General features: G+C 38.0%; 2 protein-coding genes across 2 annotated transcripts in view; one reads left to right on the plus strand and one right to left on the minus strand.

Annotated features, from left to right (window-relative positions):
- The first annotated feature begins 11 nt into the window (after positions 1-11).
- Positions 12-17,768, plus strand: LOC124156276 (protein LTV1 homolog). The gene is made up of 9 exons (XM_046530714.1): positions 12-174; positions 253-390; positions 498-674; positions 746-830; positions 1,124-1,274; positions 1,874-2,042; positions 3,738-4,058; positions 16,915-17,169; positions 17,616-17,768. Exons 1-9 carry the CDS (start codon positions 172-174, stop codon positions 17,727-17,729), a joined length of 1,413 nt encoding a protein of 470 aa, XP_046386670.1. The 5' UTR covers positions 12-171; the 3' UTR covers positions 17,730-17,768.
- The window catches only part of LOC124156275 (long-chain fatty acid transport protein 1), an 81,096-nt gene continuing 77,254 nt past the window's right edge, over positions 17,756-21,597 (minus strand). Inside the window, exons 8-11 of the mRNA XM_046530713.1 lie at positions 21,412-21,478; positions 20,205-20,295; positions 19,735-19,888; positions 17,756-18,340 (exon numbers count right to left, since the gene is read on the minus strand). Of these exons, the coding sequence (XP_046386669.1) occupies positions 18,189-18,340; positions 19,735-19,888; positions 20,205-20,295; positions 21,412-21,478 (464 nt within the window). The 3' untranslated portion in view covers positions 17,756-18,188. The remainder of the gene's footprint in view (positions 18,341-19,734; positions 19,889-20,204; positions 20,296-21,411; positions 21,479-21,597) is intronic.

Raw genomic sequence — 21,597 nt, forward strand, 5'->3', positions numbered from 1 at the left:
AAGGGTGGCGGTGGTGGGGTGTCAACACATGGCATATTTTTGTGATTTCGTTGAAACGTAATTCCCGTAATTCATTGTGTGTGCAGTGAAGCCGTTTGTATTTTAAGTTTGGAGTTCCTCCAAATTAATCACCAATTGAGTCTCATTGATTAGGTCCCACAACGCTTGAAAATGGTTGGTTTTCTTTTTAAAAATTGACAGGGAAATTACGTGCTCTTTTCATTAATCTGTTTTTGTTTTCGCTGTCCATAGCCAAAAAAGAAGAAGTTTATTGATAAGAAAAATGCAATTACATTTCATCTGGTGCACCGGAGCCAAAAAGATCCGCTTACTGCCGATGAAAGAGCACCGAAACGTGTGTTGGTCCCTTTAGAACAGAAACCCAAAGAGGTAAGGTAATTTACTTTGCTATTTTCATCCGCGGTGATCGTTTAGAATTTTATTTAAATTTAATTTAGTCATATCTTTGTATACCAATTTCTAATCTCGATTCTCAGGCGGAAAAGAATGTATTGCATGAGGAACAGAGGAAGTATGGTATATTTTTCGATGATGACTACAATTACTTACAACATCTTCGGGATGCGAATGCAGTGTCAGTGGAATGGGAACCTTGTGAAAGATATAGGATAAACAAGCAAGAAAATTCCTCCAAAGAAAGCGGTGAAAACAAGGTATAATTCTTCATTAAAATCCTTTGGTTTTACCTCAAAACCGTACACTATACTAACGAATATATTTTCAGCCTAGGGTAACCCTACCGTCTTCCGTGTTTGCATCAAATGTTGAAGAGGAGGTTGGACTGTTGAATAAAGCTGCTCCTCATTCCGGTGAGTTTACACACAAAAGTAGCACCTTCGATGCGATAATCATGGTGGAACAAAAACCCTGTACTGTGCCACAAACTTTTATGTGCTGTCGATTAGTTTTGACGACTATATCGTCATTATCAAGACAATTGTCGACAGCAAATGAAAGTTTGTGGAACGGAACTGGGTTTTTGTTTCACCATGAATATATCATCGTTCCACCAAGTCACGCCAAAATCAATTGATATCTTGCGATAATGTTCTTCACTCGTTCTAATCGAGTAAGCTCTTGTCTTTTTCCTCTCATCTTTTAGGGCCCAGACTAGACTATGATCCTGATATAGTGGCTGCTATGGATGAAGATTTTGACTATGAGGACCCTAATAATGAATTAGAAGATGATTTTATTGCAATGGCCAATGCCAGTCCTGAAAGAGACTCAGATGATGAGGAATCTGTTGAGGGGTAACTATACTGGAAATTCTTGTACATGATTAATTCCTATCGCTATACGTGTATATTTCATAATTCTTGTGATAGTGGAAACTGTAAGAAAGACAAATTTGGTAAAAGAAATCAATTTTAATGATTCAAGGTGTCCATATTGTGTGTTTAATTGTAGCATATGGAACAACACATTATTATTTCAATCCTAGAAAACTCATTCTGTAATTCTCACTCCTAGAAATTTTTTTATTTTCAATACAGTATTACAAAATAAATACTTATCTGCCATGTTTTTCCCTGCCATTGTGTTTCATACGAGTTGGAGAATATTGTCAATGGTAGTACTAACAGATTTTAAAAAAAATTCAATTTGTTATTATTTTTTGATAGTAATTCTTAGGTGATTGTTGGGAAAACTATATCATAGTACTCTTTTTTACGTGGGGACAAGAAGGCCTTTTTTATCCATGTTGTTTGAAGATAATTCATTCATAAAAATAGTGCTCTAAATTTAAGTGGCTGTCTTTTCTTTGTCATCCTTTCAAAGAACAGGATCATTTGAAAGTGTATCCTATCCTTGTAACTGTATCATATTATTCCAACAATCATTATTTCAGGTTTGAGAATGCGTCATGGGATGAGGAGCGAGATGAAGTCGGCAGCTTGGATGGCCCATTTGCATTTGCGGATGAAGAGACCAAATCCAGGTTTACTGAGTATTCCATGTCTAGTTCAGTAATGAGAAGAAATGAGCAGTTGACTCTTTTGGATTCACGATTTGAAAAGGTGAGAGTGTATATTTTCTAGTTGTATCTCTAGTAATGTGCATCGGCAGCAGTGATGATTTAAATTTGGCTCTTCAAATGTTAAAGGCACTGCTGAGGAATTGGTTATTAGCCTGGTGTTACGATTTTAGTTAATTATAGCCTAAGTTAAATTATTCATTTAAAATAAAATGTCTACCAATTAAAGAAATTAACTGCACGAATCTATCAACATCAAAAATACAGTGAAACCTTCATTTAATCATATTGTCATTAATACCAGATGCTTATGTACAACCAATTTCCCTTCACAATGTTAAGTATTATTCAGGCCCATCTAACATGTGGACACTTCTTTTGTATTTAGGCATTGAGTAGACTCGGGTTACTCAAAAAAACGGCTTTACAAAGTATTTGTTATTAAAAAGAAAGTCAAGCAGTAAACTCTTATTACCAAGTTCATGTGACCTGAAAAAATTTCAATCATAACATATCGTATGGCGTATCTTTTAAGTTTCGATATCCATCTACGGCAAATTTGAACTAAGAGCGATATTCGCGTTTGTAAAGTAGCCTAAAATATTACTGAGAAGGTGCAGGGGGAAGCAATAATTAGATTCGCGATGTTATTTCAACCGTTCCTGTATTCATTTTTGCAACTCATTGAGACGAATAAATAACCTAACTTCATATTGCTCCAGTCGGGATTTTCAAAACAAGTCGAAAGACAACTGCGTAAAATCAAGATTAGCGGCCTCTTTGGGGCTGGGGTTATGCTGCACAAAATCGAAAAACTACGTAAAATCAGGAAAAGATGTAAAGTCGAAGTTTCACCATTGCAATTCCCTATGCTTTCCGGCCGGACTTGAGGGTCGCTGCGTAAAAACGAGACTTGATGTAAAATCAAAGTGCGTAAAATTGAAGTTTTACTGTATATTTATTCACCTTAAGCTTTTTGCCGGGACTGAGGATTTTGCTTCGTATAATCAAAATTTTGTAATATCCTGCTTCATATAATGGAGATTCTACTCTAATTCCTTTCATTTGATATGATACGTACCTCTTTTATAAAGAGTGCAACAATTACAACTGATGAGATGCTTGCGGTAGGAGTGTAGAATTTCTTGCCAAGGTTTTTTTTATGGTGAGTTATATTGCTCATACCAGACGCAATAGTCGCAGGCATACAATTCATTTATCTGATAGCCTTGAACTACAGTATGTACGAAATCAAGTAATAACCTTTCAATGCAGTTGTTAAATTTTAATGTCTCGGGGGAGACAATTGTGCACCCCTTGCTCCTGGCATCTGCTGATTCTTTTTGGAAAGAATGATGGTAAGTGACTTATAGGGATGTCACCCCTTAATTTTAGTCATTCATTTAGTTTGACTTTTTTGAGTTTTGAGCGTCCTTCCCAAATTTGTGTATGTTATCGTACTTCTTGTTGTGGTTTGTTGAATGCTGCTGTGATTTTGACAATTTATTCCTTAACAATATGCTATAGTAGTCTGAAAAAAAACTTTTTTGTACCCATGAACAAGTCTACTTTGTAATAGTAATTGATAAAGTGGAAAAATCTTCACATCTTCATTTTCTGAATGAATCTATAGAATGTTCTCTTACTTCCTGATACTGTTTTTTTTAATTGCATGTCTTTTGTTTTGCCTCACGTATATCACTTGATGGTTATTTGGAAAAAATAATTATTCTTTTAGATGTTTGAATCATATGATGACACTGAGATTGGTGCCCTGGAAACTGAGGAGATAGAGGGAGATATGCCATTGGACAATGGAATCTTGATGCAGTGTGCTGATGAATTTGAAAAGGAGCGTCGTGCAAAAGTTGCATTGGAGGAGGCTCGTCTGGCAGCCCACGGAGACGATGATGAATTACCAGAGGAAGATGAGAATGAGGATGAGGAGACCATAGAAGTTGATGCTTCCAGTAAAGACGATAGAAAATGGGATTGCGAATCAATTCTTTCAACTTATTCTAACATTTACAACCACCCGAAGCTCATCAAGGATAATTTCGTGAGTATTTCAAATGTTTTTCTAATACCCTGTTATTGTGACCATATACTGATCGATCAGGCAGGTTGTTGCCAAGAGTGGATTCATGAAAATGGTCTAAATATAAATTATTATGAATCATGGTTGGTAGACTCTTTGCTTATGCAAACAACATTGTTACAAAGTTATCGATTTTACGAAGCAAATCGTTGGGTCTGACAAAAAGGCTAATCCAATCTATAGTGAAAGAATCATTTTTACAAAATTACAAACCTCAAACAAAACAAAAAATAATTTTACTCCGAAGTATCGTGGATATTTATATTCAGCATTTAGGTCGATGTACACTACGCTATGTTATAATCATTGTTGCAAGTTTAAGTTCTCCTCAACCACTGTTCAAGAGCGTCAATTATGGCCCTTTCTTCAGTTGGAGATAATTCGGTGCCCCTGCAACATTGCATTACAAGCTTCAATCATGTGGAATCATGGTGACTAACTCATTACCATTTGTAGATTGGCTGTATTCAGGAAGGTATCAACCCTAGATTATGTCATGCTGCAGCCAAGGAGTTTATGTTTCAGAAATGGATGTGTTTAATGCCGGATGGTCATGGTAATGGGAAGATGACAAGGAACTGCCAAATGGATTTGGAGGGCAAGAGCTAGGCAGTCAGAAATTATGTTTTCCCTTGGATCACTTTTCAAGCATATGAATTCTAAGACAAACAAGAATATTTTAAGAAAAAAGAAATTATCGTCTTTAGTTGCAAAAAAATTCTAGAGAACATCATTAATGCTTAATTTCATATAAATTCAGGATGTCGGTTCTTAAATTTTTTTGGTTCTTGGTACTGGTCTGGTTTTCCCCTATCAGTTATCAATACTAGGTTCCAAGGATGAACTCTTAGTATCTGAATTAATGGCGAATTTAAATGAGAAAGCTCTGTAATAAAACTTATGATAGTCTACATAATTTTATTTGCCAAGTGAAAAAGGTCAAATAACATGTAAAAGAATGCTTGATTGACTAATTTGTCACATTACTTTAGGCAGCCACTGGTTATTTTACTAGGTTGTGTTTTAAAAAATTCAACATTTTTACCATAGCTGGGTCCAATCTACTATTTTAGGGATGGTCAGATCGCATACCTTGGATCCAAATATCTGTGGATATCGCCCATCACCGGATACTTCGGATCCAAATTCGCTGAAGACGTCAGATATGAAACGGAAATTTTAAATTAATGCTTCAGTGAATGCATAAGAGAGAGTGGATGGAGTTCTGATCATTTCATGGCATGCACCGTCGCACTACAATGCTTGTCCTACTTATGAACCATTTTGTTTAAAATCTCTCTAATGGGATATACAACAGAATTTTAGCTGTGGAAAATTTTAAGGCAAAATATGATAAGCACATACTGTGGCTCTTCCCAAGAGATTGAACAATCATTGGGGGAATCTCAGCGTCATAGGATAATAACCAAGTCAAAAGTAACTACATCGCAGATTTCAGAAAACTATCCTCGGCCCCCTATCATCCCATGCATCTGATATTTTTTTTTCATTTCCGAGATCACACAGACCATAAATCCTTGTCTTGAAATCATCATGAAAATACCAAGGTACACGAGGACAATCGAAGCGTGTTTCATCCCTACCCATCTCACCAAATGACCTTTATTAGCTGACCTGCTTCAATCCTCCATTTCTGGAGGACAACTGAGGAGGTCTCACTGAGGGGTTGTCTTGTTCAGTTTCCGCACCTTGTCGCTCCTGAAGTCAAATCTTGTTGTAATTGTGTCGCAGATGGTGCTATTGCAATTTAATTCAATGATATATTGATAAAAGTGTATTTAATTGTGTGGAGACATTTTTATTGAGATAAGGAGAGCTCAACGTATGCCATGTGCATGCACTGTGGCGTGACACTATTGCGAGAAAGCGCAAAATCCACCTCACCACCATTGAAACATTGGTTGAAACACAAGACAGCATGCAATGAGAAAGTGACAAAATTCGAGGGATACATGAGTGAGGAAAATTTGAATTCTGTCAAATAACTTGAAAGCTTATATAAAAATGATTTTTAATCAGTTAAAATATTAAAATGTGAATGAAAACCTAGATAGCATTCCTTTAATCACTTGTACCCAGAAGAAACTTGAATAATTATGTACTTCGTTTTATAGCAGGCAATTAAAAATGCAGTTGGATCCAAAAATATACCAAGATCTGACACCTGAAATCAAGTACACCCATGTCTCGTATAGCGCAATTTTGATTAGCGCAATTTCGATATAGCGCAAAATCGTTCCTCGGGGAAACATTGCAACGCAGTGTAGCCTAATCAAAAATCTTAAACGCTCTCGTGATAAAACGTGAACTTGCGCTAAGTACATACGAAATTTCTATCAATTTACGCATAGTAATATTATTTCTTGCCTCAAATCTTCTTTTTTGTTTATATATTAATCGAAATTCATTGCTGCGCAATTGCCAAAAGTATTACTCGTCATTGGGTCTAGATAGCCGGCCTACCCAAGATTTATCTCGTCTCCTTAACAGAATGATAATAAATAATTTAGATCGTTAATTAAGCGTGGGGCTAGTGGAAATGAGTTTTTTTTCAGCAATACGGTTTGAGACGTATTTTTGCCGTCGTAGGTTACCGGGCGATTGACTTCCAGGTAGAGAGTCTACGCTAAATCCTTCAAGGTCATCGGTATTCACGGGGGAGAAATGGAGCGGTGGCCGAGTTGAGCATGAATAGCATCAACACATAAAAGGGTCCGCTATAGAGTCTCAAACACAATGGCTTCGTTCCCTCCCCGCAGTCTTAGGCCGCCTGCGTCTCAGGAATACAGTTCAGCAGTGGAAGGTGATTTAGATAGAGCCATACAGAGTAAAAACCAAGAGAATATGGCAAAAAATAGGAATGCGTGTAGAAAAATCAAGAATTTATCAATAAAAACTATAATCCTAGAAGAGTACTTGAGAGAGGTCAATTGCTTTGAAAATGGAGAGCGTCAAAGCGATATTGCGTGGAAGTTTAAACTCACGGTGCCTTATTCTGAATAAAGACGAAGCTAAAATATCAGTGACCTCAGCCGCACCAACTTCAACCAAGCGGTCTACACATACGGAAAGTTCATGGTGAATCAGTACAAAAAGACGAGAGTGGTAATCGCTCCGAGACATTAAGTGAAAGCTCCGGTTGGTTCCAGAATTTAAACGGCAAGCAGGTATTTTCAGTGCGGCGATATCAGGTGAATCTGCAAGTGTTGATAACGCAGCCACCACAACATTTTCTGATGAACTCCAAGCTGTTATTGAAAGTGGTTCCTTTCCCCCTCAACTAGTTTTTAGTGTTGATGAGACGATATTCTTTTGGAAAAGAATGCATTCTCGTTCATTCATTTTCAGGGAAGGAAAACCTGGGTCATGTTTCAAGGCATTTAAAGACTGTTTCACGTAGCTGCTAATGACTCGGAGGACTTCAAATTAAAATGATTTCTCATCCATAAACTCCGCTAGCTATGAAATGGCATTTAAAGTAGCATTTTCCTGTCATTTCGATGAGCGACAAAAGGGCCTGGGTGACACAATAGTTGTTTTTAGACTAGTTTGAAAAATCATCAACTGCCGGCAACGCATTACGATCCCCTGAGATAGCAGATGTTAGCCCACCCGCACGACAGGATGGAATTTCGAAAGCACGTAAGAATTTTTTTTAACGTGAATAAAAGTCTTTGAATGCGTGAATACTATCTTTAAAGATGTTTTAAACTATAAATATTTATAGAAATAATGTTTTCTAAGGCTTTTTATGAGAATATAGATGTTTTAGAGGAAATTCAATACCCAAGACCTATGCTACCAGGAACGCATCCCTATCTTCCCTATGTTAAAACGCTCTCGTATAACGCAAATTCGTATAGCGCAAAGACCCCAAGGAACGCATCCCTTGCGCTATACGAGACATGGGTGTATCTGATATGGATCAGAAAAAAATCCTGTATCCCTCCATCCCTAATTATTTTTTTGACAGAAATTTGAATTTGACAGAAACTTGCAGTACTGAATAGGCGCTTCCTGAAAACAGTGGTGGTCGATGTTAATTATGAAGGGCCACACAAAAAATGTTTGGAGTACAGTTTACATACTGCATAGATACATAGTTAGAATAGAGTCAGGATCAACAGTGAAACTCCCCCAACTTCTGCTGACATCATCCGTTAATTTGTTGTAACTTGTCACTTCGAAATATATTCTGTATTATGCAATGTAGCTTAAATTCTTGCTTAAATTGAAAACTTATTCGCATGCTTCAATGTCACTGTTCTTATAACCTCAACAATAAACTGCTCAACATACTCATATAGCGACACCATCTATAAACTGAGCAGCCACGGCATAGCCTGAGCGGTAGATATGTCCACTGCACGAGTGCAGCTGTGCGCTCACCTAAGACCACTTTCAGACGAAACAATTTCCGCTGGACACCGTTCACGGCAAGGTACATGGCGTTGTAAAGAGTCATCGTATTTGAAAGCTGCCTGAATTTCACATGGATGGCAGTCGGCAAAAAGTCGTTTCGTCTGAAAGCTATGGAAAGGCTATAGAAAAGCTTTCGTATGAAAGGCTGTGGAAATGTTACAATGTTGACGATAGCGGCAACCTGATGAACCCTTAAATATGCGAGTTAGTGACCAACTCTCAAAAGAAAAAAAATGTGATCAGAAAGAATTACCGTATAAGCTTGTGTAAGAGGCGCACCCCTATTTTGAGGATCGAAGCTATTAAGAAAAAATTTTGCGGCCTTTTTTTATCCTATCATGCGGTGTTGCAGATGTATGCCTGGAATTTCGACAGTAATCGAAATTTCCTCTTTCAGTACTATTTGAAAGAGGAAATTTTGATAACTGCGGCGGTAATAGCGGCAAAAGAGGGAGTAGAAAGAGTTCCGATCCTCTCTTCGCATACGCCATCGCTCTACGTTGCTTGTCCTACTCACGAACAATTTTGTTTCAAAGCTCTCGCAGAAGTACTGCAATAGAATTGCAGCCGTGGAAAATTTTAAGGCAAAACACGACAGGCACATAGCATGAACCTTCCCAAGAGATTGGACAACAATCGGGGCAACCTCAGCGCCGTAGGATAATAACCACGTCGTAGATTTAAGGCCCCTTGCACACACACCGATTTTGGACGGCGGGTAAAATATCGGCCGTCCACATTCCAATCGTGAACAATGGGAGAGCATTGGAGCTTGCACACGTACCAACCACGCGCCGGCACTGGCAAAATGCTGGTTAGCTGCCGGCCATTGTCACTGTGGATCGCCGGCGCCGGCTAAAAAACATAGCAACTTATCGTTTGACCGGTAAAAATCTGGCGTGTGTGCAAGCATCGCTTCGCCGGTAAAATATCGGCCGATATTTTACCGGCTGTCCAAAATCGGTGTGCGTGCAAGGGGCCTAACGGAACTACACTCGGCCCTCCATCAGCCAATGCCTCTGCCGTTTTTTTCCTTTCCAAGACTCCACAGGAAAATAGGAAAATTTCAAGTTACAGGGGAACAATTGAAACGTGTTTCATCCCTACCCCATCTCACCAACTGACCTTTTTCGGTCTACCAGGTTCAATTTTCCGAGTTTCTGGAGGTCATATGCTAGGTGAGTCACCTTCTGAGCTCGGAGATATCTCGATATCTTTCAGCAATCGTAAGACACGCACGAGGTTCTAAAAAGAATTTGACCTAACGCGAATTACATCTGACAGCATTTAAGTTTTTGGAGCTCTAATTGATTGACACAAAGATTTATAGCTAAAACAAGGCTACTAATATTCAACATAGACCAAACAGCACAATTTCGGAAGAAACAAGCGTAGCATAAGCGTATTCAAACAAGACGAGACGGACTGGAAACTTCAGGCAACGCAAACTGCGTATATCACATTGCTGTGCCTTCGCCCCTTTGCATTAAAGGCAACGACGTCACATGCAAGATCGGACGTGTTCTTCCCTTGCTCCTTCGCTCATAGCCTCGTAGCTTGAAATACAGAGGGGAGAGAGCGCGCTCCTTCCCCTCGACCTCGCCTTCAGCGCTCTTCACTTATAAGCATTTCCGATTTCTTCTATCCACCATTTAGTCCAACAAAGAACACACTCGTTCGAATTTTTTAAACCGCAGGTTTAGACACCAATATAATTTTCAGTTGCAAAAATCCTCATATTAGCGTCTGAAGATGATTTTTGAAAAATCAGGTGCTCAACGTAATGGAAATTGCTCGGCAAGACAGATGTTGACTATTAACCAGGTATGTCCTTCAAAACGACACGTTTCTATACGTTTGATAAGCGATTACACTATGCAGTATAAATGCCGCAGGATTCCCACTCGTGGCAGCAAATTTAGCGCGCGCTCTGGAGCGAAAAACCCCGCGCGATCTTTTCAATGTTCACCTCTGGGGTACCGACGTGACGGTGCGATGCTTGCAAGAAATTCAAACAGGAGCATTTTAAAAATACGTCACGAAGGGATAAACTCCCCTGCCTGCCGTTTGATTTTGACCCAGGGTTTCAGATGACTGACTCACGCTGAAAACCAAGTCCACTCAGTTCCCCTTGGACTTGCGACCGCGAAGGGGAGGGGGGGAGATAAGAAGTTTGTGTAAGAGGCGCACCCCCATTTTCGGCTGCAATGTCTGGGAAAAAAGGTGCGCCTCCTACACGCGCTTATACGGTATGCATCTTCTTTTCACTGCCGGTCATGGCAAATCAAATAATTACAATTATGAATTTCTTTCAGCATAATTATAAGGACCACCATTTTTTGTGCTACAATGGGTCGAAATTAGAGAAGGGTCGAATAGCAGATTTTTCAAACTCGAATATCGAATCCGAATATTAAATCATTGCTCGAATATTCAAATACCTCGCTTATTCTAATACCTCGAATACTAGAATTGCGCAAAGCATAGTAAATGTACGTTTCTTTTCTATTTCACTTGATGAATGCATGAATAAAAAGGTATGCAGTGGAACCTCAATCTATCGTTTTTCAAGGGGATGGACGAAAAAAATGATGAATGCGGGAATGTTTGACTAGGTTGCTTATACAGCAGGAAACCCAAGATTTTGGCGAGTAATTGTGATTTCCTTTAAAGGATTCAAACAGGAATTTAGCTGATTAATGGAATATTTTATTTTATGGTAACAATTTGGACATATAGTTGATTCAACTAACATCTTTTTCAAATATCCTAAGGGGATACACCACCTCACGAAAAAATGATTGCATGCCGTCTCGGCATTTACACTGCTACGATGGATTTCTGTCTGATGTATACATTCTTATCTACCAAACGTCATTTCAGCGGCACGCCCATCTGATACTCAGCTTCATCCAACTTCTTATTTTCAACAGGTAGCTCGCTTTACCCCCACTTGAATGCTAGCAGACAATCCGAGGCGTTTTGCAAAATGCACGCGCTTCTCCACCGGATTTTCTACTTCAATTATTTTCAGTCCATCTGGAAGTTTGCGCGAGATAAGCAGACGAATTTGAATTGCTATCAGGGAGAAACCAAATATCCTGAGAAAATATCCCTTCCTCTGTGACTGTGACAATAGAGATTTATAGCATAACTAATAAATTTGAAACTTGATACAGGTATCCCCCGCTTAACACGGTAGATACGTTCCGAAAAAGTGCCGTGTTAAGCGAATTCGTGCTAAGCGAATTATTAAAAGCCATTAGAAACTCCGTACATAATTTATCGGTGATACTAACGTCGAATAACAAAATTGGGCCTAGAAAAGCTCGGTTGGCTAGTTTTATATAAGTTTATTTGCCTAATAACAACATTAGTTATAATTACAAAATTCTAAATGCAATAATATTGTTATTATTTCAATTTTCCGAAATTATGTTAATAAACTGCAAGTCCACGCTACTCATTGAAGTTAGGGTAGTGAATCGCTGACTGCTTAGCACAGCATGTATTTCACATTGGTGGAATCACAAATTGGACGAATTAACCTGAAATAAAGCATACAGTTTATTAAAGACGAAACAGAGATGCTAACGTAGAGGCAGAAACGGCCAAAAATGGGTAATTTAAATAGATCGAAGAAGAAAACAAAGGAAATGCGATTGGCGCTATTTATTCTGGCAAAGACTGTAGAACGGACGAAAGTACAAGGACAATTTAACCGCAAAGAAACTTTGCACTTAGAAAAGTAATGGCCTGACAATACGTAGAGAATGATATAGATACCTGAGAACTTATGACAGGAAACTCGCGGGAATAGTGATTACTGCCTGGATGCATTGGATGACGAGGGGGCGTCCTCAGCTAGGTTTTCGGATGCATTAAATCTGGAACGTCCAGCCAGGTCTGGTTCAGCTTTTTTGAAGAAAGCATCCAATGAAAGTTGCTTGGCTTTGCAGCTATTTTCCTTGTAAATCTGCCTGTAACACCCAATTGCAGCATTTACTTCGCGATTTACTTTTGAACTGCGGATTTCATCTGGGTCACCATCTTCGAAAATTTGAAGTGCTTCTTCTATAAGGCAGAATGCCCTTGATATTTCCTTGTTTTTTAAAGTTCGAACAGTTGCCTCTGGCTCTTCAGACATTTCGTCGCTGCAAGACCCTCCATGAGTTTCTTCCTCCCGGTCGTGAATTAACTCTTCATCGCTTAACTCGTGTTGTGCATTTAGCAGATCTTCAACCTCTTCTTCGTTCACTTCCTCGAAGCCAACTTTCCTGGAGAAACTAAGGATATCGGATTTCAAGAGGGAAACATTTTCGCCGACATCAAATCCCTTGAAATGTACACAATCTGGCCATAAATTTTTCCACACGCCATTCATACAGGTTAATGGTACAGCTGCCCAAGCCTCGGCGATAATGTCAATAGCATGCTTTATATTGAATTTACGCCAAAAATCTTTCACTGATTGTCTATCACCACCATCGGTTTCTTCGATCAATTTTGAAAAGGTTCTTCGGACATAGTGTGCCTTAAATGTGGCGATTACGCCTTGGTCCATGGGTTGGATAATGGACGTAGTGTTAGGGGGTAAGAACACAACTTTGATGTGCTCAGATAAATCAACAATATGAGGTGGGTGCCGAGGAGCATTATCAAGAACCAATAAAATTTTGAACTCCAAATTGTTTTTTGCGCAGTAAGCCTTAGTTTCCTTGTGCAGATGGTTTTTAAAATACTCTATAAATAAACCACTTGTAACCCAGGCTTTTGTATTGGAGCGCCAAATCACTGGTAGAAGCTCTTTCGAATATTTTCGCAAAGCTCTGGGGTTTTCAGAGCGATACACTAATAATGGTTTTAACTTCAAATCACCATCTGCATTTCCGCCTAGCACAAGAGTGCAACGGTCTTTGGCAGCTTTAAACCCAGAAGCAACTTTTTCATCCTGAGAGATAAATGTTCTGGATGGCATTCTTTTCCAAAATAAACCTGTTTCATCGATGTTTATCACTTGTTTTGGACTATAGCCACCATCTCCTATAATTTTTGCCAGCCCTGCAACAAAATCTTCTGCCGCAACTTTGTCTGCCGCTGCAGCCTCCCCAGTAATTTTCAAATTATGAAAATTGTAGCGCTTCCTGAACCGGTCGAACCATCCTGAACTAGCAATAAATGGCTGCACACATTCTTTGTCCTTGCTTATATTCTTATATATATTTAATGCTTTTTCTTTGATGACTAGCGTACTCACTGGGATGCTGCTCTGATTTTGCCTCTCGATCCAGAGTGACAGCGACTTCTCCATTTTTTCCATGGTTTCAGACCGTGTTCGATTTACTTTTGCAGCGCTTACACTCGTTGCACATTTAAAGCTACTTTTAATTCTCCCCGCTTTGGAACAAATTGTCCTAACAGTAGCTTCGTGTAGATCCACGGCACGCCCAATGTCCGCGATGCGCTCTCCACGTTCGAAACGTTCTACTATTGCCATCTTCGCTTCCAATGCAATAGTCTTTCTCCTTCTTTTTCTTGGCCCATCACTCGTGGCAGATATTACACGTTTTGCACTCATGTCCGGAAGTTTAGAATTGGTTTTTATGCGGTAAAACCACTGACAGGCGAGCACTCGGGATTTGAGGAGAAACCATGATGCGCCGTAAAGACGTCACTAGTGGGAACTATCTATCCAACTCGCGGGGTAAATTGATACAATTTACTTCTCTGTATCATTTCAGCACGAGGTTTTTGAGACATTAAAATTGCTCGCATTTGCTGAGCTAACTGGATACCGCGGATGCCTTTTTTTCTTCTACGAAATGGAAACTTAGTATAATTTCACGTAATCCTGTGATACCGATACGGTGGAGGCCGACAGTATAACCCATTACGATGTTTAGATATTGATGTCGTGGTCTGGGCTCAACAAAAAAGAATAAAATGTGTAACATGAAGTTGTTTTTCATTTCGCAATGGATTTTTTCTCAGATTACAGGCATTTGAATAGCTTTTTCCGTCGGCACTGCAAAAAATTTGATGTCACACTCGCGCACTCGGCGATCAACTCAAATGATGATATGATTTTATGAGGGCCAATGTATTTATTACAGTTCTTAAAGTGGATGACGTAGGATATTTCTTCCCGTTTTATCCTTACTTAGTTACTCAAAAAAGTAGGCTTTGGTGTATTATACGCATCTGAAGTTAAATTAAGCGGGAACTTAGGTCAACTTCAGTAAAAGTGATTTTTGAGGACCAATCGTGTTATAGCGAATATCGTGTTAAGCGAATTCGTGTTAAGCGGGGGATACCTGTATATGTTTTCGGAAAAAAATACCACATCAACATCAACTTCCGAGAAGCTGAGCTGCCAGGATATCGAGTTTTGCCAAAATGCTAAGTCTCCGTTGTATTTTGACATTTATTTCCTTGCATAAAATGCTGAAATAAAGTCAGAAATACGTCGTGTTTAGTCTAATTCTTTTGAAATTACGCGCACATTAATAATATTTCAATCCAATAAAGGTGTAATGTCAATTGCTGAAAGTCATTGTTAGATACCTTTTAGTCTAATAGATGACTCTTGCAGCAGTTGACCTCCAGAAATGGGGAGCTTCGAAGCAGGTAAGCAGAAAAAAGTCAGTGGGGGAGAAAGAGGGAAGGGTGAAACACGATTCTATTACTCTCCTGTAACTTGATATTTTCTTTTGAAGCTTTTGATTTATGGTCTTCCTAATACGAACCCTGCGTGAGCTGGGGCCGCGGGCTGATGGATGGAGGGGGTAGCGGATTTTAGGAATTGTGCTACGTAGTTACTATTCCACGGCACTGAGGTTCTCCTGGTGGGGGTTTTTGGATTTTTTACCCGATAAATTTCAGTTCCCCATGTCGAACTCTTTTCACCGCTCTAATCCACAAATTTGATGTATTAGTTCGTCAACTTGCCTAAAACTGCACTGCATGCACTAAACGACTCGAGTTCTCTACATTTTTCCAAGTCAACTACCAATGATGTGCGTGCGACAGTGTATGGCGAGAAATTCAAAGTATTCGTGGTCGTACCTTCAGCATAATTATTCGAGATCTCGATTAACGAATACTTACCTGTATTCGAGTATTCGGGGATATTCGCACATCTCTAGTCAAAATATATTCAAAATTTTCGTAAGGTAATTGTGATCTGATGATTAAAAAAATGAACATTGATTGCAGAAATGAAGATGGACTCTTCCCAATGTTAATGACAATATATTTTGCACATGTTTGCATATCACAGTTTTGTCAAAGTAACACATTAGAAAGTTGAAACTTAGTAGGCATCAGCTGCCGTGGCCTGCAGCAAAACTCAAAAGGTGTTCAACCGCCACCGTGGCGGCCAACTGCTGCACAGGTCGTGGTGGCACTAGTCAGGTTACTCTGGTGCATGTGAATGCACCGAATACTACATTGTTATTTATCAGCGCACCACGGCTGCTCAGGTGTATGGTGGCCTTCATTGCCATCTGATGACATTGTTATATTGCAGTAATTGCTACAACAAAAAGTAGGTTGAATGCAAAAAAGAGTTTGAAAGAATTACCTATAATATTCTCTTTCTCGTGAACCAAACTTTATCCGTGAATCCAGGAGCAGAATTTTATCTGTGGAAAATTTTTAGGTAAAATAGGCATTTAGATTGACTCTTCCCAAGGGAACAACAATCTGGGGAATTTCAGCATGTGGGATAACAACCACGTCAAGAGGAAATGATCTGACTTTCAGGTTTTCTAGAAAATTGGCCCTGATTATTTGTTTTGTAGTGTTATACTCGAGAATTAATTTTAAATGTTTCCACCTTGAAATATGTCAAAAGTGCACTTTTGAAAATTTCTCCTCAGTAAAGTTATCTCTTCAAATTAAGAAATTGATAAGTATCATCTTGTTAAATTTGATTAATCATGAGAAATTAGGTGCAAATGGTGTTATGTACATTAGTATATATAAACACCATATATATAATATTATATGTTTGTTGGCTACTTTTGTCTTTATACTTACAATTTGAGTACACATAGATGTGTGTCCAACTGTCATGTGAATGGAATCAAAGGATCATCCTGCCCCAGCCTTCTTGAAATTGACATGATTTGGTCTTTAAGATGGTTCAATTTTATAATATAGTGATTCAGACAAGAGATCGGGTAAATTGCTTTGAAAAGTGCCCACGAAGTAATTCTTTTAGTCGGATTTGGGTTTTCCAAGTACATTTAACAATGAGAAAGCAGTGAATAGGATATGGCATTATTTTACTCAAACATGAAGTTATCTTTCTAGAAGCTGATGTCACTAAAATTTTATGGTAATAATTATGTTGTCATAATTAAATCTTCAGTCAAGCAAGAATACAATCAAGATATCAGCAAAGACTGGTGTTCCTCTAGGTGTGCTGCGGAGTGACAGGAATAGTGGTTTAACTCCCAAAGGCCTTGCAGCCCTTGATAGAGCCTATGCGATGGAGAAAAGGAATGGTGAGGATGAGACAGTCTCTGTTGCTACATCAGCTATTTCGCAGTTGTCATTTCGACCTAAGGAAGAAACACCAGAGGAAAGGAGACTTCGCAAACAAGCTTTGAAAAATTACAGGAAGGTAATGGAAGTTCAATGCTCTTGTTATAGTTGTATGTATGTACAATTTTTTGGCCAATTGTTGAACCATCTCTATGTGGTTAAATCAGATTTATGCATGAATTCAGTAGGTGCACAATTGCCCACTATTTACTGCTATTGTCGTTTTCAATTACGGCAAAATGCGGAAGGATGTGAATGTGATGGGATATGTCAATGGAAGTCATTTTACTCCTTGATTGTCTATGTGTGTAAAACAGGGTATGGAATTCCTTGTCTTCTCTTACAAGAAAACTAGGTGCATGTAAGCACTTTCTTAAGTTTTGATGTTGTATAGCATTTGGTATTCCAAAGTTAAATACTTAATAGCTGGAACCAAAACAATGTATTCCTGATTTCATGAGCACATCATATAATTAAGTTAGTGTACTTCCTTGAAATCAGTATCATGACCTTCCCTTTTTCCAGGAGAGAAGAATGGAGCGGAAAGCAAATACATTGGCATTTAAGGAAGAGAAGAAGAAACAAGAAAAGATTCTCCTCAATAACAAGCAGAATATTTACAATGTTAAAATTATGTAAATCTACTTAATTATAAGCAATACATGTAATTATTTCATATTTTTTGTGTTTTATTAAAAAAAGTCTACAAAAATAACCTCTCACTGTGTGGTGTACAAACAGTCTCACTCATGTGTAAATTATCTCACTCTTTCATTTAAATTATAATGAATGTTCTTTGTGCCACCAGCACCAAGAATTATTCATGTGTTGTGATGTACTACCTAATGTTTTCAACATCGTTTCAGTGATGGTGAAATGAAACTCACCCAATCCTTAGAATCTAAGAACCAGGTACATATATGTATAATGGCACTCAAGTAAAATGGATCATGTTGCTGTTTGGTTGAGTAGCCAAAACGATTCATTGGCAGACACTTTTGTGAGATGTTTCTAAATTCACTCGTGGTACAGCACAGTTTTTTCCAACCATTCTTCCGTTGACTTTCACAGCAATTTAATATTTAACACAGTCTAGTCTCATAATTTTACTTTCCCATTTAATACATCAGCATATATTTCCTCTGTGAGAGGAACAAACTTCTCTTTGACACTAATATATAGTTTGTCTTTGATGAGTTTTGGGCTGAAGCCATCTGATTGGAGGTCTTTTTTCTTTAGCTTGTAGGTTCCTGTTGGCAGAAAATTAACATACACATTAGTATAATGCATGTAATAATTATTAAAATCGGTTATGAATTATTTCTCATACGGTTTATACGTAATTACTTCATTAGGCTAAATGTCCTAAAGACTTAAATCGGAATGATCTTAAAAAAAAATTGGATTGGAATGTTAAATTGACTGACTACTGTCATTTTGTACATTTTTGTGCAGCTGAAGTCAGCTTTCAGTACACCTTTGTTTCATCATCAAGGTAGTACTAAATGATAATGATGAAATCATACATACCGAGGTTGAAGACGAAATATGTAATGTTAAGACATCTATGAGAACTTTCACCTGATGCAATTTCCCCCACCTCATCTGAGAGATACATTGGTGGTGTCTTGGTGTTAGGCACCTTTAAAATAATGGCCACTTTTTGAAATCTGTGTTGGTATGTTTTTATTGTGCAATAAAAGTATGGATTATTACCGAGGAATTATTTTTCTTGCATAGTTGAAATAATATGAGCAAAAAGTACTGTATTCTATACATAGTTCCAGCAGTGAACATGAGTTTGCTATTTAGAATGATGTACTTTAAAGGGATATTTATGTCAAACCTGGATTCAATACATGCATAAATTAGGTAAGGATATTGTGTGGGAGTTTCAGTACTCGGCATTAAAGCATTGCGCTTAAAACACCAAAAGACTAAAAGTGATTGAACGAACTACGGCCGTTGAACAGTTGAAAGAAAATTAATTCCCCAGGGCGGATTTGCTCCAGGGAACAAATGTCCTACCCGGACAATTGTTCCCTGGAGCAAATCCGCGAGGTGTGTGAGTGAGAGGGTGTTTTTCTTAATTTTTAATATCGTCTATTTCTTGTGTGTGAGTGGGTCACTGTCGTAAGCGAGAGCTTCACAAACCTGAGTGAGTGCGTGTGTCCTGCACGGACATTTGTTCCTTGGAGCAAATCCGCGAGGTGTGTGAGTGAGCTGTGCGTTTGTTTAATCTCATCGTGTTTTAGGTTGTTTCCATGTATTACCCCCTAGTCAGCCTTGTAACTTCTCACCCCCCACCTTGCCCACAAAACAGTACGGCCCCTAGGGAATTTATTTTCTTTCAACCAAAAGACTAGTTTCACCACTTGTTTATACAGTGCCCCAATGGACTTGTTCATTTCCAGTTACTACCACGTAGGTTGCTGTGGTTGATGACAACAGCATCTTCAGGTCGGAGATGCCGGTTCACTGTTTTCGCCTGAAGATGCTGGCAGTAGTGCCAGCAAAACTGTTGTCAATGCCACAGCAACCTACGTAGCAGTAACAGAAAATGAAGAAGTGCAATATACACTGTGGAAATCTCCATTCTCACGGTGCTCCAGTGGGTTTAAATAATTTAATAGAGGATAAAAACCTGTCATAGGCAGTTCTTTAAGGACTCGTAGAAAGAGCGGTCTTGCATATCCTGGTAGAGACTTCTTCATCCCTTCTGATAACTTGACCAGGTCAAGGGAGCCATCTTCATCTACAATAGCTGCCATACCTGCTCTTCCTTCAGTTTCAGGAACCTGAAAACCCAAACAATTATAGGTTACAGTATTGGAAGTACTTCCATGCCAATAATTTGTTTGTTTCAATCCATCATTGTGTGTAAGTTCCGTTGGACTAAATATTCTCTCTGCAGAGGATAAATTAAATTACAGGAAATTGAAAAGAATGTGCCCGGCAACATACAAAATTATCGAATTCAGAGTCATATATGTATATTGTTATAAATCAAATTTGCATAGACTCCATGGTCCATGGCTTACTTAAATCCAACTTTTTACAGTATTTACTCAGCAAATAGCTTTCACTTTGTGCAAGGCATTACATTTGTCATACCTCGACTCCATAGACAGTAGCATCTTTCAAGCCAACTATGTTACTAATGACTGCTTCAACTTCTGACGTTGCAACATTTTCTCCTTTCCACCTAAAAAATGAATTGATATTATTTTAGAAATTCATTAAAGTGTAGCTATTATATGAAACCTCACTTGGAATCAACAATATCATTTTAAGTAAGTAAATACATATGTAGTTGGAACAGAAAAATTCATAGAAATGTATATGTAAAAAAAAAAGATATTTCCAGTCATGGTAGGAAAAAGCAAAAACCAAGAACTTAAACACAAACAGTAGAGCATATTTATGTTTACAGGAACAGTAATTTGTTTTTGCTTTGTTCCTCTATGAATATTACTACATTCCACCAAAATGAAAGCCCAATACATTAATCCTATACATACATAGTTCTGACAGAGACCTTAGTTAAATTTTTAGAATTATATACTTATATATATATATGAGGATATATATATATGGGATATTAATGTCAAGTTCACCTAAATCAGTCGATTAGATATTTCCATAGATTTTCTGATCTAAAAAGAGTCACAACATCACAATGAATGGATTCATTTTGACTAAGTTTTTATACATCTTTTTAGAGGTTATTTCCCGTAAAGAACATTCTTTAGAAAAATTTCCTTTCAGGAAATTAGTATAACCAAATAGTATAAATGTATTTTCATATGAAATATTTCTACATGGAATAACTGAAAGCAGGAGCTAATAACTGCAATGTACTCTTTTCAAGCAAGCACATACATCTACAAGTTATTTCAGTGTTTCCTGATATGGATGAATTATATTCTGAGAATAAGAGGTACAGTTATAACCGCTTGAAATCACTTCTAAGCTCCTAAAATTTGCAGCTCTATCAGCTGATGGTGATTAGCTAACAACTTAGTGGAGTAATGGTGGCAGGATACCTCATATCAGTGGAAAAGTTTGATAAAATTCTGACTCATCAATATTTATTCTATCACTAAACACACATTTACTTCTTTAGAATGCAAAAATAATAAATTGAAAAACTGTCCATAATTAACTTCCTACTTGGAATTACACACCTATCTTTCAATCAAGAAATCAAATTGAACTATGTGCCTGCGCACATGCACACAAAATATAACATACCGTGAAATAAATTATAGCAAGTCCTGATATGCAATAAAAAGTACAGATTAACTCTTGTACTACTTGCCTGAAAGTGTCTCCAGTCCTATCTTTAAAATAAAAATACCCAAATTCATCCATTACTAAGATGTCACCTGTAGGGAAAAAAACAGTAATTAAGATAAAATTGATCAATTAATAATGCCAGCCATGAGTAACATTCTTTTTACTCCGTAACTTCACATATTTAATTATCAAGTATTCATCTTAAACA

The sequence above is a fragment of the Ischnura elegans genome, chromosome 3 (genome assembly GCF_921293095.1).
Source record: "Ischnura elegans chromosome 3, ioIscEleg1.1, whole genome shotgun sequence".
NCBI classification, from domain to species: Eukaryota; Metazoa; Arthropoda; class Insecta; order Odonata; family Coenagrionidae; genus Ischnura; species Ischnura elegans.